This window comes from Diospyros lotus, chromosome 4 (genome assembly GCF_014633365.1).
Source record: "Diospyros lotus cultivar Yz01 chromosome 4, ASM1463336v1, whole genome shotgun sequence".
Classification (NCBI taxonomy): domain Eukaryota; kingdom Viridiplantae; phylum Streptophyta; class Magnoliopsida; order Ericales; family Ebenaceae; genus Diospyros; species Diospyros lotus.
In genome coordinates, this window is record NC_068341.1 from 12,538,589 (window position 1) to 12,563,591 (window position 25,003).

Sequence of the window (25,003 nt, forward strand, 5' to 3'; positions counted from 1 at the left end):
TGAGATGAATGGAATGGTCAAAAGGTCAAGTTGGAGGTAAGGAGGTTGGCTCAACAAATAAGTCCTCAAATTCCATTAATAGTAATTGCAAAGAGTCAGATGGTTGTACCTCAGTAAAGAGTGAGTGATCTTCCTCAGTCTCTATCCATTCTTCCATTTCGACAGCCTGTCTGTAAAGAATATTGTTAAAAGGTTTGCCTAAGATTAGACTTAAGACTCGGAAGTCCGAAAGAATATGAGGAAGGAAGCTATTAAAGGCTGGTTGCTAGAAGAGATTAGGCATTATGTAACGGTAATTGCCACATAAGGCAACTACCAGTTAGTTAGTTGCCTATTTCTATTTCCTTGTATTTCTCGCCTCTATGTTCTATAAATAGAGGGCCAAGGTGTTCCTTTCTTGCTACTGAATTCATTTGTATCTTGAAGAGATTGTGCGTTGTGTGTGTGAGAGAAAAGTCTAAGATTAGTACTTTGTAATCTCGATTAGAACAACTTGTGTATACGGTTGTGAGTGCAACGTGTTTGTATCATCTTTTTGATTTCAAGATAGTGGAAACCAAAGCCTCATCAGTTTGGACAGAGGGTCTTCCTATTCAAAAGGAGATTTGAACCAGGATAAAACCCGGTGTTCTTTGTGTGTTTGTTTTAGTTTCTTGTTCTTTCCTAATCTGTCCAATTTCGTGTGAGGATTAGTGTCTTTCTTGAGGGTTGAGTGCGAGTGTATGAAGCGTGAATTGTGGCAACAATCTGGTATTAGAGCCTTCGTCTTCCACATTCAAGATTTCAACAAGAAACTCAAGGGGAAGAGACACGACTCATCATAAGATTATGGCTTCATCTTCATTTGCCTCAAGAAACCACATTGAGAAGTTTGATGGGCAAAATGACTTTGCCCTCTGGAAGATGAAGATGAGTGCACTACTCGACAATCTTGGCCTTGAGGAGGCACTAGAGGGAGAAGGCAAGATGCCAAAGACTTACACGGTAGAACAGAAGAAGGAGATACTCAAGAAGGCGTATAACATACTCATCCTCAGTCTCGGTAACAAGGTGTTGAGGGAGGTGTCCAAGATGAAGACAACCGCTAAAATTTGGCTCAAGTTTGTACATGACCAAATCCTTGTCCAACTATCTATACCTTAAGGCAAGATTCTTTGCTTTTAAAATGCATGATGGCCAAAAGCTTCAAGATCACATAGACGAGTTTAATAAACTTTGCCTATATCTTGAAAATATAGAAGTTAAATACGAAGATGAAGACAAGGCATTGGCTCCCTACCTAGAACCTATGAGACCTTTGTAGACATCCTAAGGCATGGTAGAGACACTTTATCTCTAGATGATGTAATTGGGGCTCTTAATTCAAAAGAATTGTAGAACAAAGTTGAAGGTAAATCCTCTACAGGAGATGCCCTCACTGTCAAAATTAGAAAAAGAGACCCTAGGGGAAGGGGTAGATCAAGACCTAGAAAGAAGCCTATAAAATGTTACTATTGCCATGAGGAGGGTCACATTAAAAGGAATTGTCCCAAGAAAAAGAAAGACCTTCAAGATAGGTGTAATGCTGATGGTGGTTAATGTGTGAGAGTTTGGGTATGATAGTGTTGATGCACTTGTTGTTTTAGAAAAAAGGTCGAGAATGATGACTGGGTAATGGACTCAGAATGCTCTTATCATATGACTCCTAAGAAGCATTGGTTTCAAAATTATCAAGAAATAAATGGAGGGAAAGTCTTGCTAGGTATTGACCATGAATGTAAGGTGCTACGGATAGGTGACATTAGGCTCAAAATGTATGATGGTTCATACACGACCCTAACAGCTGTAAGGCATGTCCTAGAACTTAAGAGAAATTTAATTTCTCTTGGTGAATTGGACAGAAATGGCCTTAACTTTAAGGGTGATGGTGGAATCTTGAATGTCACCAAAGGTTCATTAATATGCATGAGAGCAGTATTGTAGAATGGCATATACATTCTGCAAGCAACCACTTGAGTGGGGAAACTGCTGTAGCAAGTAGTAATGCCCATATGCAGGCTAGGATGTGGCATCTAAGGATGTCACACATTAGCAAGCAAGGGCTCAAGGAGCTTGCCAAGCAAGACATTCTAGGTCATGGCCAGGTTGCAGGACTCAATAAATGTGAGTCCTGCATCTATAGCAAAGTTGCTAAAGTTAAATTTAGCAAGAAGGCAATTCATTCCTCCAAAGCACCATTAGATTACATACACTCAGATCTTCGGGGACCATCTAAACCCTAACTCATGGGGGGCCCTAGATATTTTGTATCTATCATTGATGATTACTCTAGAATGGTGTGGGTATATGTATTAAAGTCAAAGGATCATACTTTTGAGGCCTTTAGGACATGGAAGAAAATGGTAGAAAACCAAAAGAGGAGGACTATTAAAACCATTAGGACTGATAATGTGTTAGAATTTTGCAATAAAGAGTTTACACAAATATGTAATGAGAATGGGATAATTAGACACTTGACTGCCCCAGGAGACCCTAAGCAAAACGGATTGGTAGAAAGGATGAATATAACTCTATTAGAAAGAGTGAGATGTATGCTATTCTATTCAAATTTACCTAAATCTTTTTGGGGGGAGGCAGTATCAACTGCAGCACATGTGATCAATAGATCACCATCCGATGCAATTGAGTATAAAACACCCTATGAAAAGTGGATAGGTCATAAGCCAAGTCTAGACTATCTTAGGGTATTTTGTTGCTTAGCCTATGCTCATGTGAAGCAAGGCAAGCTGGATCCTTGGGCAAAGAAGTGCCTATTTATAGGGTATCCCATCGGAGTCAAAGGTTACAAATTATGGGACCTTGAGACTGAAGGGCCGAGAACTATTGTCACAAGAGATGTGACATTTGATGAAGAGTCTACAATGAAGGCAGTCAATGCAGAGGACCAGCCAAACTTAGAGGAACCAGCCAGACTAAGAGGAAAAGTCTAAGTCTATAGATGTTGAGGTCCAAGGTATAGTGTTTGAAAATGATCAAGAAAACTCTCATGAGTAGGACTCTGCTCAGCATGAGGAAAGTGAGGAAGAGAGTGATGTTGACTCCAATATATCGGAGACCAGCCGGATACCCAAAGGTATAATGTGGCTAGGGATAGAAAAAGGAGTCGTCAAAGACCACCTCTAAGATATGGTTTCTTAGATCTAGTTTCCTATGCACTAACAATTGCATCTAAAGTGGTAGGGGAGGAGTCTCTAACATTTGAAGAGGCAGTGTCATCTAAAGAATAAAAAAGATGGACAGAGGTCATGAAGTCTGAAATTGAATCCTTGAGAAAGAATTAGACTTGGGTTTTGGTTGATAGGCCTCAAGGATAGTGAATTGTAGGCTGTAAATGGTTCTATAAGATAAAGGAAGGGGCTGGAAGTAATCCTAAACCTAGTTATAAGGCTAGGTTGGTGGTTAGAGGTTTTACCCAAGTCCCAGGTATAGATTTTAATGAGGTTTTCTCACCAGTAGTGAGACACACCTCTATTCGAGTGTTGCTTGCCATAACAACTCACCTAAACCTAAAATTGGAACAAATGGATGTAACCACAACTTTTCTTCATGGAGACTAAGATGAGAGGATCTTAATGGATCAATCAAAAGGCTTTGAGTCTAGAGGAAAGGAGGAGCATGTATGTTTGCTTAAGAAATCACTCTATGGACTTAAGCAATCTCCAAGGCAATGGTATAGAAATTCGATATGGTTATGTTAAACCATGGATATGTTAGAAGTTCCTATGATTGTTGTGTATATTTCAAACATATTTCATCTTGTATTTCAGTCTATCTACTCCTTTCTGTGGATGACATGCTTATAGCAATTCAATCTGAGCAAGAAATTTAGCAATTAAAGCTGAAGTTAAAGTCATATTTTGAGATGAAGGAGTTAGGGGAAGCTAAGAAAATACTGGGGATTGAAATCACTAAAAATAAACAACAAAGGAAGCTGTGGCTATCTCAGAAATCCTATCTAAAGAAACTAATTAAGAAGTTTGGAATGGCAGATGCTAAGGCAGTAAATGTGCCATTTTCCCAACACTTCAAGTTGTCCTCAGATTAATCTCCTAAGGATAAGGAAAGTATGAAAGAGATGGGTGTCAGTCCTTTCTCTAGTGCTGTAGGTAGTTTAATGTATAACATGGTGTGCACAAGACCTGATTTGGCTCATGCCATGAGTGTAGTGAGTAGATTCATGGCAAATCTAGGTAAAACACATTGGAATGTTGTTAAATGGGTGTTTAGGTATTTAAAGGGTTCTAGTAGGATGGTTTTGTCTTATGGTGGAGCAAATATAGGAGAATTAGCTAGCATCCTAAGGTATTCGGATGCTGATTATGCTGTTGACTTGGATAAGAGGAGATCCACAACTGGTTATGTTTTCAAGTTGTGGAACTCCATTGTCAGTTGGAAATCAATTCTCCAACATGTGATGGGTCTATCTACAACTAAGGCAGAATATATAGCAGTTTCAGAGGCTATAAAAGAAGCTATGTGGCTAAAAGGTTTGACCAGTGAGCTCTTAGGGACTGTAGTGGATGCCACTTTCATGTGTGATAGTCAAAGTGCCATACACTTGTCCAAGAACCAGGCACATCATGAAAGTACAAAGCACATAGATATTCGTCACCATTTTATCAAAGAAATATTAGATAAAATGGAGATAAAACTGGTAAAAGTTGCAGGTGATGAGAATGCTGTAGACATGTTCACAACGGCTGTTCCTATGGCCAAGCTGAAGCATTGTATGAAGCTACTGTAGGTAGTTCAAGAGGTTGGATTAGAAGAGCAGGTCAGGTATTGATGAGTGCAAGTATCTATCTTGATGAAGTCTAATCCTATGCAAATGGTGGAGAATTTGTTAAAAGGTTTGCCTAAGATTAGACTTAAGACTTGGAAGTCAGAAAGAATATGAGGAAGGAAGCTATTAAAGGCCAGTTTCTAGAAGAGATTAGGCGTTATGTAAGGGCAACTGCCACATAAGGCAACTACTGGTTAGTTAGTTGTCTATTCTGTTTCCTCGTATTTCCCGCCCCTATGTTCTATAAATAGAGTGCTGGGGTGTTCCTTTCTTGCTACTAAATTCATTTGTATCTTGAAGAGATTGTGCGCTATGTGTGTGAGTGAAAAGTCTAAGATTAGTACTTGTAATCTCGTTTAGAACAACTTGTGTATAGGGTTGTAAGTGCAGTGAGTTTGTAACATCTTTCTGATTTCAAGATAGTGGAAACCAAAGCCTCATCAGTCTGGACGTAGGGTCTTCCTATTCAAAAGGAGATCCGAACTAGGATAAAACTTGGTGTTCTTTCTGTGTTTGTGTTGGTTTCTTGTTCTTTCCTAATCTGTCCAATTTCGTGTGAGGATTAGTGTCTTCCTTGAGGGTTGAGTGTGAGTGTGTGAAGCGTGAATTGTGGCAACAAATACAGCCATGTCACCTGAGCCCTTTTCTGATGGAATGGGTTCTGTAATTTCTTACTGGTGATCACCTTGCATTCACCAGTTTCAAGGCTTCTAGTCAATGTCAACTTCCTTCCGTCTACCTCAACAATGACTTCTAATTTGTTGAAGTCAAAGATTAGGGGACTGTCCTCATCCAATCTGCTCCCTGAATAATGTCACAGCGTCCTTACTTTAGAATTCTCAGATCTACTGTAAATTCTTGTCCTTGCATCATCCATTTGAAGTCAATGCACTTGTATTTGTTGTACATTTTGCTTCCATTAGCCACAGTCACAGATAAAGGAACAATGGCTATTAATTTACATTTCAAGGCTTTGGCAGTTGCTTCATCCAAGAAGCTATGAGTACTGCCCCTGTTAATTAAGGCCATTAATATCCTCTTACCTGCCATTCCCTTCACCTTAATTATTTTTCTCTTAGGACAACCTCCTCCTTCATCTAATTGTACTTTTTCCTCCTGACTGCTGGCTGGTCGAAGGATGAATTTTCTGTAAAATCTTGTGCTTTCTGAAAATTGCCTCCAATACCAGCTCCTGCAGCCTTGCCTTCTCTGCAGCTTGCTTAAGAGTTGCAGGCTGCATCATCTTTACAATTGGTCTTAATTCATCCTTTAGGCTACTAATGAAACTAGAAACATTCATCAAAGCAAGTTGTGAATTCAGCATTAAAGATCTCAACACTTCAAACTAGATCTGGTATTTCATCACCGATCCATCCTACTTTAGTTTATTAAACTCCTCAATTACATCTGTAATAGATTTCTCGCTAAACCGATCACGACAATCTTCCACAAATTCAGTCCAGTTTGCCTCAATCCTCATTTTGATCCAACCTTGATGTCACGCATCAACCATATCATTGAGATAGGTTGCTGCAAGGTTGATTTTCTGGCATTCTGTATATTATAGTATTGAAAGAATCTCTCACATCTTTTGATCCACCATCTTAGCTTTACTCTATAATGTACTTAGGTTGAACTAGGGTTTGATAGGAAATGAGAAGAATCCGAGGGAGAATTAGAACAGAAAGGTAGGCAAAACATATAGAAATGAGGGAGGATTCAGACAGAACATAGATAGAGAGAGAATCAGAGGGAATAAGGAGAGAGATCAGAGAAGTTGAGAGAGAAATAGATTTCAATTGTCATTCAACTATATGATTCTCTAACTGATCTAGCCTATTTATAGGCTATTTTATCCTATGAGTTACAATGCAATTGAAAGGTGCAACTGCTACAACAACAATGTACAACCCAAAAGAGAAATACATAATTACTATTATATCATTGGGGATCCTTGGGATTGTGACAATTTCCCCCTCCTTGAGAGAGTTCTTGTCCCCAAGAATTTATGACTGGCCTTGTTCTTCATCCAATCATTGCCTTCACTATATGATTTATCCTTCTTTCTTTCTCCTTCTAGGCTTTGTTCTCTTTTCTCTTACATTCTTTTTCTTTTGCTTTTCCTGCAAATATAAAATGTAGTCCTCCAAAATCTTTATGTCAAAGCTCTCTTCTCCAATTGATATATGAGTGCTAGTAATTTCCTTGACCTTCAAACATAAATTACGCCAGTGAGTTGTAGCAATAAGTATGTTGGCAACAACCTTCTCTTCCCTCATCTTTCGAACCTTATGGTTCTTTTGTTCAGTCACTTCACTTGTTCCTTCTCTGATAAAACCAACATCAGAAACTAGTCAGAAACTAGTCTACACCATTTGAATTGACAACAACACTATGACATTGTTCGGAATCAAAAACATTCAGAACAATAGTGAGATTTTCTCTTGTTGAAATTGTCTTAATCTTCTTGACGCCTAGTTTAACCAAAGTTATGGACTCCTCAGCCTTCTTCGGAATCAAAACCAAAGAAGCAATATTCTTAGGACCTTCATCAGTGATTTCTTTGATTTTCTTGCAGTCATTACGCCTTTCTTTTGTCTCCATAGAAAGAGTTTTAACTGAGTTTGGATTTGGTAGGCCTTAGGAATAGGGTTTCCTCTCTGCACTACTTGATTGGCAGCTTAGAATTATCTTCAATCTACTGGCTGCTCGTAGGAAAACTTTTAGGTTGTAGCTTATGCTTTCTGAAAATGGCTTCCAGCGCCAATTCTTGCAGCTTATCCTTCTTAGCTGCTTGTTTTACTGTGGCAGGATGCCTCATTTTCACAGTACACCTCAGCTCATCATTTAGACCATTGATGAAGTTTGATACTAAGTAAGACACATTTAAGGTTGGATGGAAATTGAGCATTAGTGATTTCAATTCCTCATACCTGACCGGGTAATCCATAACAAAGCTTTTCTGTTTTACTTTATTAAACTCTTCATTGCAACTCTCATCTCTGACCTGATTTATAGCCGACATATCAAATGAATCAAGGTTTTGTTCTAATTCAAATTGTTCCTCAGTTTCCTGTTAGTCAGGAATTTAAGGAAAGACTCCAGAACTAGTATCCACACATATGACTAATCTTCCAATCAGAGTTGCCTGATCCAATGCTAATTCATCCGCTTTCTGCAAACTGAAAACATTAGGTAGGCTTCCAATGCTTGCTCGAATTGGTTTTGCAGTGGATCTTGAAAAGCATTCCACTGGTATATTGACTTGAAATCTCATTGAAGTCAAAATTAAAATCTTGTCTAGTTTTGGATGAATTTTAGCGCATTCTTTCTCAATTCCTTTTGCCATCTCCATAGTTCAAATCCTTGGAATTCACCTTTGTAACATCCTTTTGATAATCGTCTCTTGATCAGATTCTAAGGACATCCACAAAACTTATTCCAATACTAAAATTCAGCAAACCTAAATTCACTAGGACCTAAATTCAGCAAACGTAATCCACCTCAATCATTGCTTCAAGTTCAGGCGAGAATAACATATAGGCATTGCCTTTGGATTAGAATTGCCTCTTAATCGACTCTATTGAGCTTTCTGAGAATCAATTGACCCTTGTTGCCACTTCTTGAGAATCGCCTACTATTAGCTTCCAAGGATAGCTTTCTAGTACTCGATTTAGCAAACCCGAGTTTGCCTTAGTAATTGCTTCTAGGAGTCGCCTATCAAATTGATGCTTTGATCGTTAGAACTACAACCGGGAATCAATTGGCTTCCTGAATCGCCTATATCTAATTCAACATCTGAGATCCAACTGCTTTGAATCAAGAGTCGAAAATCATCTAGATCTGCTTCGCCTTCACAATCTGAACCTTAATAGATTGCTAAAAATTTCTAGATTCTCAATCGAGAATCGTTGGCTTTGATACCAATTGTCATGTACCTAGGGTTGAGCTAGGGCTTTGATAGGAAATGAGAAGAATTCAAGGGAGAATTAGAACAAAAAGGTAGGGAGAAATAGACAGAAATGAGGGAGGACTAAGATAGAACAAAGATAGAGATAGAATTAGAGGGAATTGGGATAGAGATTAGAGAAGTTGAGAGAAACAGATTTCAGTTGTCATTCAACTATAGAATTCTCTAATTGATCTAGCTTATTTATAGGCATTCTATCCTTTCAGTTACAATACAACTGAAAGATACAACTAGTACAACAACAATGTATAACCAAAAAGAGAAATACATATAATACATAATTACTATTATATCCTTGGGAATCCTTGGGGTCGTGACATACTCCTTCAAAACTCGATATATGTAGCCTTGGCATTGGAGTATAATGAGAGGTTTGAGAAGATGAATTGGTTTATCCAGTTCAATTTGTTCCTCATCTTCCTATAAGGTAGAAACATGGGGAAGAATGCCTGCTCTAGTAAGGATTGGCTCTAAAGTGGATCTTGGAGGGAAATCCACCAGTAGGTTGGCCTGAGGCATTTTAGAAAACATCCTCAGAAGTCCATCCAACCTTTGGCTGAAGTTATCAAATTCTTCCTTAAGTCCTCTGTCAAATGTCTGTACACTTCCTTCTAAGGTTTGCACAACTTATCTGGTTGTCGCATTCTCCTCTTAACCACGACTCCCCTCCTATTGAGTCTACTGCAAACCGAATTCCATAGTTTCCAGTCTCGCCTCCAACTACTTCAAATGAGTCCCTTCGGCCATCTCTTATTCTCGCCTTCAAAATTTGACTTTGGATCAGTTGCTAAAATTTGCCTGAATCAACAGCTGAGAATTGATTGCTCTGATACCAAATGCTAGGGATCTGGACCTAACCTAGGGTTTTTGGTGGCAAGAGAATAGAAAGGGAGGGAAAAATAAGAAGAATAGAGAGTACGATCAGGAGTAACACACGCACACACACACACAAAATTCTGTTATCATTCAAGAATAATTCCCATTCTCTAAGATTTAGCCTATTTATGGGCTTCTAACTTTCAGTTTTAGTTGTATCTGAAAGGTACAATCTGGTATTTGCATTAAACTACAATTACTATTATATCCTTGGGGTCATGACAAGGTTTTGGAACTCAAAAAATTGATAAGAGGGGACCAAATGGTGTTCTCCCTTTATATAATGGTTGCACCTGGATTTTTGTTCACCCCCCTATCTCTATGTGATCTAAAGAAGCATCTGTTGATTACTGTATCCTTGATTTGTGTTGTCTGGGTGCAGTTTCCAAGTTGGAGCATTTGTAAAGTATATGTTTATATTTTTGTTAATTCATTTGTCCTGACATGTTTTATCCATCTTTAGTGGTTTTAGCAATTTTTTACAAAGAAAAGGGGAAGAACTTGCCATGTCCTATGGTTAACACCTTGACAAACTCGCTCTTAAGATTCTAAACCGTTTCAGTATACATCCTAATATTCATATAGTTGATACTTCTGCAGTTCCCGCCAGAAAAGCAGTATTTACTGGCTTTCTTGTATGGTGTACTTTCATGCCATTTATGGTTAATGACACGCCTAAGGAGTGCTTTTGCATTGGACAGAGATGGATATCTCTAGTCTCTTAACTTCTGCTGGTATCAATATAGCAATATGTGCAGTGTTTTTATCACTATATTCTGTTTTGAGAAAACAACCCAGCAATGCAAGTGTGTACTTCGGGCAGAGGCTTGCTCGGTTACGGTCAAGAGAGGGAGATGGTTTCACCTTTGACAGACTTATTCCTTCTGCTAGTTGGATAGTAAAGGCCTGGAAAGCAACCGATGAAGAAATACTGGCTTGTGGGGGCTTGGATGCAGTGGTTTTTCTCAGGACAGTTGTTTTCAGGTGATTGTATCTTGCCTCTTAAGCATATGTGAGATTGGAGGTTGTTACATGCCTGCTTCGTTTATGATTTGTTATTATAAATGCTGAATCTTACTAGTACATATTTTTGGATAGATGGGCAAATCTATAATATATACTTCTGATCGGTCAGAAATTTGATGAAGTTAGTAAGGGTGGTTCCTTTTTTCCTCATGCACCCACTTACTGACTGATTTTGAAGGTTTATTATCACACTATTGACATGGACCACCCAAGCGGGCCATGTTGGGCCATGCTGCTGCCTGGGTCAAAGACTATGGGGATGGACTGACTTGTTAAGCAAACTTCCAAGATGCATGTCAAGCTCTAGGTGCACAAGGCACTGATCCCACATCACTTATTTACTGACTTGTATAGTGAGCACTTGCCTATAAATAAAGGAAGGCTATACTAGTTTTTGTCATCAAGTTGCACATTGAGTGAGCAATGTACATAGTGAGGCCTTTGCCAATATAATTGAGACTGCTTTTAAGCCTTTCTCCCATAGTTTTTCTTTTTTCTTCATCTCACGCTGGGTCTTGAGGTGCCTTTCCCAAGCAAAGGCTTACATCTTGTGCTAGCATCAGTGCTTCACGTCCAAGTAGGTGGAATTTGTGCCTTTAAAGTGTTTTCAGGCATCTATGCCACAGGGCTCAGAGCTGAAGACTCTGCCCATGACACTATGAACTTAAAAACTATTCGTGGAATTTAGTGTTCTGTCTAAACTAACAAACTATTTACCCTCAATATATGTAGGACTTCTAATTAGTGTTTAATCTAGGCTTTTTGGGTACTCTAGGGCTTCAGCCCTGAAAGCCCTCCTAGCAAATTTTGGAGGGTTCAGGTGTTGGCACCAAGGAGGGTTTTGGGGTGTAGGTTAGAATAATGCTTTTGTTTTCTGGTTGATCTAGGGTGTTTGCTTCCTATTGGAGCAGAGAGAATTTTAACTTGTATAGTGAAAATGATATGGTAATTCGCAGTTTGTTAAAACCCAATAGTCTAATGTCAATATCGTTGTAAGCAAAATGAGTTTGACTTTTGCTTGTTTCAAATATAAGCTCTTTCTAATTGCCATTTGGGAAAGCTCTTTTTTTGGGATGATGGGGGCAATTCTTTATAATTAACAATTGTAATGGTAGATGATGTGAACACCATTGTAAGCAAAATGCGTTTAACTTTTGCATATTTAAATAAAGAACAAATATTTTCATAGAATATGCCAACACAGAACTGCTGGCTTTACATAATTGCATCCAATTTTGGTTGGGTAAATTATATGAAACCCCCTTGCACTTAGGGTCATGTGCAACTTACCCTCTTGTGATTTTGATTGCACCAAAATACCCCATTACACTTTCTACATGTTGCAATCAGCCACCATGTGTTAGTCAACCCTTAACTCTGTTAGTTGACCAACACAAAATTCTGGAATTTTACTTGTAGAATTATGTATTTTGTATGTAGATTGTTGCACATAATTCTTTATTACTGCAGAATTCCAGAATTCTGTATACAAAATTATAGAATTCTGTAAACAGAATCCTGTATATCAACGAAATACAGAATTTTTGTTGGTCAACTAACAGAGTTAAGGGTTGACTAACAGGTGGTGGCTAATTGCAACATTTAGAAAGTGTAATGGACTCTTTTGGTGCAATCAAAAGCACAGGGGGGGTAAGTTGCACATGACCCTAAGTGCATTTTGGTTTAATAACCACTTAACAGGCTGTTGCCAGGGTGTTGCGTGTTTATTCCTTTCAGTAATTGGGAGTAGTTATGGTCTAGATACAAGGTCATTTAGATCAGGCAGTATTTTCAGAACATACTATTATTGCAAGAAAGACAAAAGGAACAGCAAGAATTCAAACTGTTCTAATGGACATCGGTAGCCTACTAGAATCCAAGCTTATGCCTACAAACTTACAAAGTTGTTGAATTCTAATAAGATTTTCTAGATAATTGCAAATGATTACATTCTAGATTGAAGTTGTAAATGACCTTATTCTTGTAATCCTTGTTTTCTCCCCCTTATGTCCACCCCCCTCCCAAAAAAGAAACCCTTTTCTTTTTCTTCCCTTTCTTTCATTAGATACCTGATTTTGGAATTTTTATGTTAGTCAAATTTATGGAATATTACTTATTTGAGTTTTTGAGATTTGATAAACTTCTTTACAGCTGCCACCCATCTCCTTTATCTTGAAATTTCTTGAGGAATCAACTTTCATGCTATTGTATTTGCAGATCTACTCACCATAGCTGTTGCACTCTTTTTTGTACAGTATTCGAATCTTCTCTATTGCTGCTACAGTTTGCATCTTTCTTGTCCTTCCATTTAATTATTTTGGAAAAGAGATGCAGCACCACCACATCCGTTCAGAATCACTGGATGTATTCACGATAGGGAATGTTAAAGAAAGATCAAAATGGTACGGGTTACATCAACAAAATGCTAGTTTAATCACTTTGAATATGCAGAATATCATGTGTAATCTTGCAGACATTCTGTATTTGTTTAAGTAAATTAAATGCAATGGGTTGCTGTAGCCTCCTTGAACAAATTGAATGTTTCCTGATGGCTTTTATGCCTGCAAGGAGATTCTATGAGTTTGTTTGGGTGTTTCAACATTTCTACTTTTCCGGCTCCTAGAGGCACCAGGGGGGGGGGGGGGGGGGTGGTGGAATTCTCTTTTTGCTCTTTTTGCAGAAAGGAGGAAGTCAAACCTGATTACTAAATACCTCTCCACAAGAAATTCCATTTCATCTGGAGGTTAGGAGGAAGTCAAAAGAATGACCTATGAGTTCAAGGACTCTACAAACTTTCAATGCAAATTATGCTAATTAATAACTGTTTGCTAGTTGACTATGTTTTCCTTTCATTCCTCATTTTTGTTCTACTCATTTGTTTTTCAGGATCTGGGCTCATTGCCTTGCCTTATACATCATATCCTGTTCTGCGTGTCTTCTTCTTTATGTTGTAAGGATCAACCCAGTATTTGATAATCTAATCTTTTATTACATTTTTTAATTGGTCCACACACCACTTATCTGATCTTGTTTTGAGTTGATGCACATGAAAGATTCTTGTAACAACTTATTATTGAAGGATGTTTAGTTGCTTATGAAACTGCTCTTCTTTGCCTCCAGGAGCATAAAAACATCACAAAAAAGAGGTTGGTGCATATCACTGGACTTTCTCGAAACCCAAGTCACTTTACAGTTGTAGTTCGTGGTATCCCTTGGTCTCCAAAAGAATCATACAGTGTTTCAGTGAGAAATTTCTTTGGAAAATATTATGCATCAAGTTATTTATCACACCAAATGGTTTATCGATCTGGTATAGTTCAGAAACTAATGGTAAGAATCTGCTTTGGATAATTTGGAGATGAATGTATGAATTTTTTTGCCATTTTCAAAAATTTTATTAGTGGTTTAATACTCTCTATGAAGATCTCTAGTCCATTTGACAGTCAACAAGATGAGGCCAAGCCAACTGTGTGACAACTATAGCATTTCACCTAAGAATTAACACATGATAATCAGTCATAATGAACCTTTTAAGATGTCCAATCTGAGTTACCTGGATTCATCCCTTTATTTCATTTTTGACAATTTATTGACTATTTCAAGTATTGGGCCAGATATCCCCCTCCATCCATGGAAAGAAAAAGATCTCAATCCTTGTTGGTTGCATGATCCCGCTGTGTTCTATTTGTTATTGTCTTATGTTGTTGCATTTAATGTGGGTTTTTTAAATATGGCGGTCACATGAGGAACTATTTTATGGATGTTTTCTTAGGTAACTTTGTTTTTTCTGAGGAGTTCATAGAAGGGCATCAATAGATGCCTTCAGTTACAGAGGAATAAGTCAATCTCCATATAATATCTGCGCACAAATTCATACTCAAGATCTATATGTAATGGCATATACATTTGACATGTACAATTTAATTTGTTACCTTGGAAAGATATCCTTTATTGACATGCTGAGGCTAAATTTTGTCTGCATTATTCAATTCTCTCATCTTCTATCCTTCTGTCCTTATTTATATCTCTGTGGATATCATTGATCTTTCACTTTTATCATGTTACTAATAACATACTATGTCATTCCAATTATGCTTCTTTTGAACTATTATTAAATACACTAGCACACACATATATTTACTTATCTAGGTTTATGCATTTTCAAATCAGCTGCCATCATCAAATGCTTATATAGAATTATTCTTTTCATGTCAGCTTCCATCATCCCCAAATATTATATAGAATTATCAGTCAAACTAACAACATTGCATTGTAACCATGATTTATTTTTGTCTGATCATTGTAGTCTCCTGTCTAGTCAAATGCTTATACATCATAAACCAATATTCCATTTTAGAACTCTTTCATATTAAATATAACTGCATAATGCATATTAGAAGCTTGCTTCTCTTTGAAAACTTTGGAGTTTAGTTGTGGGAAAAGCAATGACTGAATATGGCGAGCACCACTAGCTATATTGGCATGAGACCGTAACATCATCATCATTGAGAGTAATGCTAAGGGATGTAGAAAGGCATTAGGCAAAGCTGACTCTACGTTGCTGAATTTGTTTTATATATATTCGAGAATGCATGAGTACATGAATTACATAAATGGCCTCATACTAATACAATTATATACAACTATATATTAAGACTTCCCCTTGAGTTGGAGCATATATATCATATTTACCAAGCCTGTTACAAATATAATTTATTCTATGGCCTCTGCAAGATTGTGCAAACATGTTAGCTAATTGATCATTTGAGTTAACAAAAGCAGTAGCTATATTTGCTGAAAGTATATTTTCTTTAACAAAGTGACAATTAATTTCTCTATGTTTGGTTCTCTCATGAAAGACCTGATTAGAAACAATGTGTAAGGTTGCCTGGTTATCACATATAAGTTATGTAGGGCTTGTTTCACCAATTTTCAATTCCTTCAGCAGTTGCTTTAGCCATATAATTTAATATGTTCCTGAAGCCATAGCTCGATATTTAGCTTTTGCACTCAATCTTGCAACTACACTTTGCCTTTCTCTTTTCTAAGAGAATTTAAAATCCATAAGTTAAGCTACATGTCTAAAGGAGAGCCTGCACAATTTGAGAATCTCCTCTATCGGTATATAAGAAACTTTTACTTGGTCCTCCCTTTATGTATTTGAGAATTCAGACCACAGTAGTCCAATGATTATCACATGGTGAATCCAGAAACTGGCTGACAACACTTATGGAAAAGGAAATATTAGGTTGAGTTATTACAAGGTGGTTCAGTTTTCCAACAAGTCTTTGGTATCTGCCAGGATCTATCCTGCTAGAAGTTTGACATCGGGATCTATAGGAGTATTGACAAATTTGGATCCCAACTGTCAGGACCCTAAGGTTCAAGTCTAGGGATTCTAGTAGATAATCAAGAAAGAAGGAAGACAGAGAGAGAAATGAGGGAATTTAGGGAGAATTATGAGAAGAATCAGAAATAGGTGAGAGAGAAACAGGATGGAGAGAGAGAAGAGCAGAGAGGGCGATCAGAGAATTGAAGAGAGAAAAATGAGAATTCCTTACTTCAAAACCATAATAATGCTCAGCCATGTGGTTATAGCTATATATATAAGCCATCCATAGATTTAAGGTGCAGTTACCACTCCTCCACTAGCAATAATTGCTCTTAAATGACCCCATAACCTCCTAAATCAATCTATCATCGAGAGTTATAGCAATAACTAACTCCTTCTGTAGACTAATGCAATTTGCAAAAATAAAAATAGAAGACAACTAGCCTAAGTCGTGAGACCAACATTCTAGTTTCTTCAAGTATGTCTAGAGCATATTTCCTCTGTGAAATACAAACACCATCCTTTGATTTAGATACTTCTATTCCCATAAAGTATCTCAATCTGTCCAAATCCTTGTTTTGAAAGTGATGAAATAGATGTTTTAATGGATTAATGTCCTCTTGATCATCCCTAGTAATGACTATGTCATTCACATATGAAATCAAATAGATACAGTGATAGGATGAAGTATGATGATAGAAAATAGAATGATTTGCCTCTTTTCATGTTATGACACATTGCTATAAAACAACACTAAATCATCCAAACCAAGCATGTGGAGACTGTTTATCACCACATTAGTAACCTGTGGAAATGATGCACTAATTTGTGCTTCCTCGTGTAAATCACCACACCAAAAAGCATTTTTAATGTCTAGTTGATGAAGAGGCCAATGTTGAATGGCAACAATAGAAAGGAACAACCAAATAATTTAAATTTTAGTAACTTTAGAGAAAGTATTAGAATAATTTGGGCTAAAAATTTGAGTGTAATCTTTTGCAACTAGACAAGCTTTCAAACAGTCAACTTGGCTATTTGGACCCACCTTAATATTATAAACCTAGTGACTAGGATGAAAGGACATGAGATCCCAAGTACTAGTAGAATCCAAGGCAGCCATTTCATCAATAATAGCTTGTTGCCACCATGAATGAGAAAGAACCCCACTAGTGGTATGAGGAATAGACACCACAGAGAGCAAAGAAACACAGGCATAATAGGTAAGGAAAAAAAGAAACAATGATACTTAAAAAATTATAAATGGGATGAGGATTAGATTGGTATGTGTAGAAGAAGATCAAACAAGTTGAAGGAACTGTATATTGCTTGCTTGATGTATTCTCAGGTAGTATGGGGTATTTATACACAACACCTAGGTTATCTCCTATATTCTAGGAACATATTTGAATATTTAGAAGATAAAATACAACAACAAGAATTTAAAAAATTGCTAAGATATCTTGAATTATTTGCTGCCTTTATCCCCCCCTTTTTTTGGAGTTTTCTAATCTCCAAATCACCTTATCACTTTATCCTTTTATCTCTTATTTTTTAGCCATTAAGATTAGGAGAGAAATCCAACTGTTACTCGAATTATCCTTTGAGTAAATTGTGATATTTTTAACTCCCCCTCAAGATGGTGAGTTCATATTTTCCATTCCCAACTTGCATGTAATTTTTTCAAATCTAGTTATAGTAAGACCTTTTGATGAAATGTCGGTCAATCTCTATATGTTTAGTTCAATCTTGTTGCACCGGGTTATGTGCTATGCTTATTGTTGACTTCTTGTCACAATATAGCCTCATAGGTTCTATTTCATTTAATCCCAAATCATTGAGAATAATTCTCAACCATAATAACTCACAAATTCCATGAGCCATTGCTATTAGTTTTGCCTCAACACTAGATTTGGATACCATTGGTTTTCTACTCCTCCATGAAACAATAGAATTCCCAATAGGATACCCTAGGGTCTAGCTGTTTTCTAGGATTCCCAATTGTTTTGGGGCTAGATGGTTCATCTCTTTTATAGATGATTGCACTAGAATGACTTGGGTATTTCTTTTAAAGGACAAGGCTGCTATTAGTATTGTTTTGCCTCAATTTTATACAATGATCTTGACTCAATTTGGCTCTCCCATTCAGAAATTTAGGACTGATAATGCAAGGGATTATTTTAACCAATACTTGCATCAATTTTTTCAGCAAAAGGGGGTTATCCATGAGTCTTTCTGCATCAACACTCCACAACAAAATGGAGTGGTAGACAGGAAAATGAGACACCTCCTAAATATCACTAGAACTCTCCTCCATTATCATCATGTCCTTAAGAATTTCTAGGGAGAGGCAATCCTCATAGTAGCCTACCTAATCAATAGAGTGCCTTCTAGACTCCTTGGCCATCAAAGCCCTAGCCAGTTTTTGTCATTCCATTTTCTTGACATTAGTGTACATAATTCTCTCCCTCTTAAAGTCTTTGGCTGTGTAGCCCTTTGTTCACATTCCTAAGCAAAGTAGGGACAAGCTGGACCATAGGGCTCTTTGCTGCATCTTCCTTGGCTATTCACCTACCCAAAAGGCTACAAAAACTATCATCCTTCTACTAGAAAATTCTTGGTTTCTAAAGATGTGACATTTCTTGAATCACAACCCTTTTTTAGCTTTTCTCACCTTGGTCCCCAAGGGGAGAATCAGCAAATGGGTGACCAAGGGAGTTCCCTTCCTAGACTGGACTTTGTCCTTCTTGAGATAACATAACCTACTGAATCAGAACCATCTGGTTTTAATCCTATCTTTGATCACTCTCCCATTGATCAAAACCTTCCTGACCAAGGTAAAACTGAGGTTTCATCCCCGGTAAGGTTCAAAGGCTCTCCTTTTGTGTACCACAGAAGACAACCTATTCTTTAGCCTTAACATCTGATTCCCAGCCAGGTACTGAAATGATTCAACCCTTAAATCCTTTAAGTTATAACCCTAATGATTTGGATATCCCTATTGGCATCAGAAAAAGGGGTTAGAAGTTGCACTCAGCACTCTCTAGGCAACTATATCTCCTATCACAGATTGTCCCAAAGGCATAAAGGCTTCTTGACTTCCCTAGACACCATTATCATCCCTAAATCGGCGAATGAGGCTTTAAAGGATTAGAAACAGAAGCTAGCCATGCAGGAGGAAATAAGAGCATTAGAGAAGAATAACACATGGGATTTGGTGCCTAGGCCAAAGGGGGTGGTTCCATTGGGGTGTAGATGGATTTTCAATGAAAAATATAATACAGATGGCTCTTTGGAAAGGTACAAGACCCGATTAGTGGCTAAGGGCTACATCCAAACATATGAGATTGACTACTTAGAGACTTTTGCTCCAGTAGCCAAAATGACCACTGTGAGGATCCTCTTATCCCTAGCAGCTCACTATGGATGGAATTTACAACAACTAGATGTGAAGAATGCATTTCTTCATGGTGATTTAGAGGAAGAGGTTGCTACGACCCTAGGGTTTGACTAGGGTATAGAAAGGATTTTGGTAAGAACGCGGGAAAGAAGAGCAGAAAGGAAGGGAGAGAAAGAATAGAACATAGAGGATTGAGGGAGAAGAGAGGGAACCGAGGGGGAGTATGAGAATTGAGAGATAGAAATGGAATTCAAATTCATTCATAAGTTTTCATTCTCTACTTCTACAGCCTATTTATAGGCTGTTACATCGCTTTAATTAGTAACTAACTGTAGGTATAACACCGTAGCAGCCTAAGGTACAACAAAGACAAATACATGTAACAAAAAAATTACTCCTATGTCTTTGGGGTCGTGACAATCCCCTCTCCTTGAAAGGTTTTTTGTTCCCAAGAAACTTATTTTAACCGAGCCATTGTTTCTTCATCCAATGCCCATATTCTGCATCTTGTTTCTTTTGCGCCTTTTCTTGTTCTTATCTCTTATTTTCCTTTGCTTTGGCTTATCCTTTTCTTTTTCCTCAACAATAATAGTAGTATGACTTGCTGCAACAAGAAGTTCAGCTATCCACCTCTTCCCCATTGCCATTGAAAATGGTTCCATTTATGTTGTCATTCCTGTAACCATATCATTTCCCATCATAGAAAGAAATTCAAACTTCTCGGCAGGCCAAAATTTGATCTGACCTTGCAGCTCTCTAATTGAAATAGGAATAAACAAAATAGCATGAGTCTTGTTCCCGTCAACAAGAATTTCTTCCAAGCACAAGCATCCTAGGTTAATCTCTAACCAACCTTGAACTGTACTCCATTGGGCATTCCCTTTGATTAAAGCATCGATTCCCTCACCATTGTAATCTTCAAACTTTGAGATTGGTGTAGTCATATCCTCTCCCATCTTCACAACCTCTTCTCGTTCCTCATATTCAATAGAGACTTCCAGGATCTCCATGTCAACTATCCCTTCTCTAATATCCAAACTCCTGAATCGTGTGATAGCAACTTGCTTTTCCATCATCTTCTGAATCACATGGTTGTTCTTGCTCAAAGTAGTAGTAGGATTGTGCAAGTCCTTAGCCTCTCGCTTCTTTCTTTGGTCCAAGTCCTCATTGCATGGTTGTCTTTCATCAGTGGCATGGACCTTATCTGCAATGCCATCCTCATCTTCCAATACTACTTCATTAGCTTCCTGCAAATATGAACTGTGATTCCCACCGATATCCATGTCCAATCTCTCTTCATTGTTGGAGTTTTTAGTTACAACTGGCCGGTCTAGCTCAAATTTTTCCTTAGCTTCCTACTGGACATAATTTGCAGCCTTAGAGGCTCCTTCAATCTATTGGCTGCTCTCCGTAGATTTGTTAGGCTGCAGCCCATGCTTTCTAAAAATGGCTTCCAAGGCGCATTCTTGAAACCTTTCTTTCTCAGCTGCGTCACGGTTGTAGGCATCATTATCTTGACCATTGACTTTAGTTTGTCCTTCAAACCACTAATGAAATTGGAGATGAAGTATCGCTTCATTAAGCCATGTTGCAAAGTTAACATCAAGGACTTTAATTCTTCAAATCTAATATGATAATCTGTCATTGATCCCTCCTGTCTTAATTTGTTGAACTTCTCAATCACATCAATCATGTTCTTCTCCCCAAATTGGTCTTGTAAATTTCTAGGAAAATCAGTCTGCCTGGCTTCTCCTTCCCTAGGCATTGGGGTATGATTGGGAGTGTGGAAAAGTTATCCTCTTACCTGAATTTCCAGTTCCAAGGCTAGGAGTTCCTCTATCTCTTGTAGTCCATGGATCATAGGTAGAATACCATGGTTGGGAAGAATTGGATCAACTACTGCCCGGGGAAGAAAATCCGGTGATAACCAAAATTGAGGTAGCGAAGACAACATGTTGAACATGCTGTGGGTCCGTTGGCCATGCTGCTCCATCATCTTTCGGTGCCTCTCAAAGTCTCTTTGCACTCTTTCTTGAGAGGCAACTAGATCCTCCCGCATGTTATCTTTGTTGGCTGCACTATCCTCCTGGCTGTGGGTCATCATTGCCTCTTGCATTACCTTAGATTCCTTAGCTTCAGGATTTCACCTCTTAAAATGATCAACAATCTCAGAAAATCAATCTTCCATAGACCATTGTTCTGCACAATCTTCCCAACCTCCAAAGTTCAGCTGTTGCTGAACAACCTCCAATAATCGCCTAATCTGAGATGCAGCAATTGAGAATCGACTACTAAGAATCCGCCTTCTAAGAATCTGCTTTACCTCTGTAATAGCCTCTTGCTAATCGCCTCTTATACAACTTCTAAGGATCATCTCTGAAATTGCTTTTAGTCCTCGATTTAACAAACCTGATTCACCTAGAATCGATCACCCGCCAATCAGCAGCCTTCCTTCTTGCCTTGGTTAACATGCAGTGACCTGGATCCAATTGCTTTAGAACAATGGCCGAAGTCACATGCAGTGACCGCACCTTCCTTCCAAATCCAAATAAAATTTACCAGATTTATGTTCGGCTTTGTTCAGTCGGAATTGATAGGTTCGCCTCAAGCTCCACTGCAGTTGCCAACGATCAACTGTTATAAACTTAAATCGCTCAAGGTTCTACTTCAATCACGCATTCAATACTCGCTGGATCAAAGTGATTCACAATCATCGTCCATTTCAAGCCTGTATCGTTGGAAATCACTGCTTTAACTCCCAAACCTACTGCCAAGGATTGTTAGAATTACTGTCGCTTCCGAAAATGCCTACCACCTCTCTCAGTTCCACAACCTAGTGTTTGAACTCGCCTCGCTCGGCTTCCAAAGAATCAACCAGATCTACTTCGCTAGGACCACTTCTGATCTGTAATTCGTTGATGTTCAGCAATTGCATAGGAGATTGTTTTTCCCAGTTGCCTTCCTTAAAATCTAAACTTAGCAGTCATGAGTTCTCCTCAACCAACTTCAATTCCAAGCCGAGATATGTCAAGTCTCTTGGTTACTATCGATCCTTGATCTCTCCTGAATCAAATAGGAAACAATTTCCTATCAATAGTTGATGATCACCCTCAAAATTTGCTTCTAGTGGGCAATTTTATAGTGATTGACTAACAACTTTTGGCAGAATCACAGTCGGGAATCGTCGCCTTTGATACCAAATGCTACGACCCTAGGGTTTGGCTAGGGTATAGAAATGATTTTGGTAAGAACACATGAAAGAAAGAGCATAAAGGAAGGGAGAGACAGAATCAAACAGAGAGGATTGAGGGAGAAGAGAGGGAACCGAGGGGGATTATGAGAATTGAGAGAGAGAAATGGAATTCAAATTAATTCATAAGCTGTCATTCTCTACTTCTACAGCCTATTTATAGGCGAATCATGCTAGATGTACACCCATTTTGTACATCTTGGGCTACATAAGGGGGTATTATGACCAAAATACCCTGTGCCTCACATGCGCCTCACACGCCTCTATGCGCCTCATGAGGGTTTTTTTTTGTCATAATACCCCCTTATGTAGCCCAAGATGTACAAAATGGGTGTACCAATAGCATTTTCCATTTATAGGCTGTTACATCCCTGTCATGAACCTAGGGTTCATAACGGGCTGAAATGGACAATTGGAAAGATCTGATTGAATTTAAGATCAAGAGCAGAATGTATTAGAGGGAAAATTGAAGAAGAATGGGAGAGAAATTAAAGAGAATTGAGGGAGAGCAGAAGAGAGAAATGAGGGGGATTTGAGAGAATTCTTAGAGAGAGAATGAGAGTTTTCAATTATCAATTCAAGCATATCATCTCCTCCTACAATGGCCTTTTTATAGGCATAGGTAGCCCCTTAACTAATTTCTAGCAGCACCCATGTGCTCCTAACAAACAACCAAATATCTCCTAACAAACTAATATAAGCCTATTACAATACTACCCCTTTATTATATCTCTATCTCAATATTACTCTTCTAATCCTCCTAGGGACATGACAATTTCTCCCCCCCTTGAAATGTTTCTTGTCCCCAAGAAACTTATTACCACTTAACCATTGCTTCTTTATCCAATGTCCATCTTCACCCAGTGGTTTCTTCTTCGCTTTTCCTTCTTCTTATCTTGTTTTTCACTTTTCTTTCTCCTCAACAGCATTAGTTGATTAATTTCTGGTTGAATCTCGGAAATTGAGTTCAGCGCACAAGGAGGTGAGGTCAGTTGATATTTGAGGTTTGGAATTGGAAGACGGCTTGGCCAGTTGTTTCCGATGCAAGGAGCTTGACTCTCGGAATTTGAAGGCGATTACGGAAACCAGGATCAGCAGGCGATCTAGATCAGTTCTGTGACTTCGACGATCTCGGTTGTGAAGGTGACCATTGTAGCGCTTGATTCACACTTCTAATGGAGATCTAGGGATTCTAGGAGGCCAATTAAGTTGCGGGAACTATGCAACTTCTTCCGTTGCTACAATAAACTTGACCTTGAAGCAGAACAGTGGCTGCAATTTGCCACTTCTTGGATTAGCTTCAGGGTGACTGTTGAGAGGTACACACTGAAGAGAAGTGAGGGATTTAGGATATACAAAGCTCCTGTTTATTGGCCTTCAAGTTGTCCTTCTCGTGAAGCCTTGGGAAGCAGTGCACGTAGTAGACCATTGGAGCCTCAATTGTAGCAGATGAATGCCTCATTTTCAGCTGGAATGGAGCTTTAATGGTAGCCAAAGAAGGCTGCATTTTCAGTGGACAGCAACAAGGATAAGCAGCAGTGTAACAAGAAGAATCAAACATGGGGAGAGAAGTTTGAGAATGAGTCTAGCCGAAGGAACAAATAGTGGGATTCATGAAGAGTGCGAGGAATTTGGCCGTATGTTTCGTGAGAAGTTACAGGAGTTTGCAATGATACTAATCAAGAAGTATCATTACAACTTTCCCATTGAATACTTCGATGATTATCGCGGGAGTTTTAACAAGGAAGAATTCCTGAAAGTGGAGCAGCCGAAGGAGGATAGCCTTGCTGAAAGTACTCCAGCTACCAGCAAGTAAAAGTATTTCCACTGGAGGAGGTCCCTACTGAAGATATGAAAGGGTCTAAACATACTACTCCCTTGGTCTTGGCTATGGAGAAGGCTGAGGAGTACATGGAAGAAAAGATTGGGAAGGAGAAAGTGGAGGATGACACTCAATCAATTGGCAGTCTCTCAAGCACTGCCACTAGTGTTGAGACTCCTGATGCCATTGATCTCTTGAAATAGCAAAATAAGGAGTCTAAAGAGAAGGAACAAATGATTGGATTGGGCACCTTGCTTGGAACATCCCACATGTATGTCATTGGCACGAGCACGCAAGACAAAGCAAAGTTAACATGGCAGCCCAAAGAGTTGGAGGATGGGGTTGTAGGATTGACGACGCATCTGGAGCAATGGAGGACGTAGAAGGATAAAGCGAAACAAGATGAAAGGAAGAAAAGGAAGGACTTCTTTGTTGAAGGGACCGAGACCCTTGATGTTTTGCTCATTCATGTTTCCATTGGTGTGGCAGCAAGCCATAATGCTGTTGC

The 25,003-nt window shown here is 38.5% G+C and overlaps 1 protein-coding gene across 3 annotated transcripts in view; it reads left to right on the forward strand.

Moving 5' to 3' along the window:
- Positions 1–25,003, forward strand: part of LOC127799587 (CSC1-like protein RXW8) — a 73,951-nt gene that overhangs the window by 9,627 nt on the left and 39,321 nt on the right. Inside the window, exons 2-5 of one of the 3 annotated variants that reach the window (XM_052333746.1) lie at positions 10,254–10,652; positions 12,950–13,096; positions 13,581–13,644; positions 13,815–14,024. In XM_052333746.1, coding sequence (XP_052189706.1) covers positions 10,372–10,652; positions 12,950–13,096; positions 13,581–13,644; positions 13,815–14,024 — 702 coding nt within the window. In that variant the 5' untranslated portion in view covers positions 10,254–10,371. The remainder of the gene's footprint in view (positions 1–10,253; positions 10,653–12,949; positions 13,097–13,580; positions 13,645–13,814; positions 14,025–25,003) is intronic. The other 2 variants (XM_052333745.1, XM_052333747.1) reach the window with 2 other exon arrangements.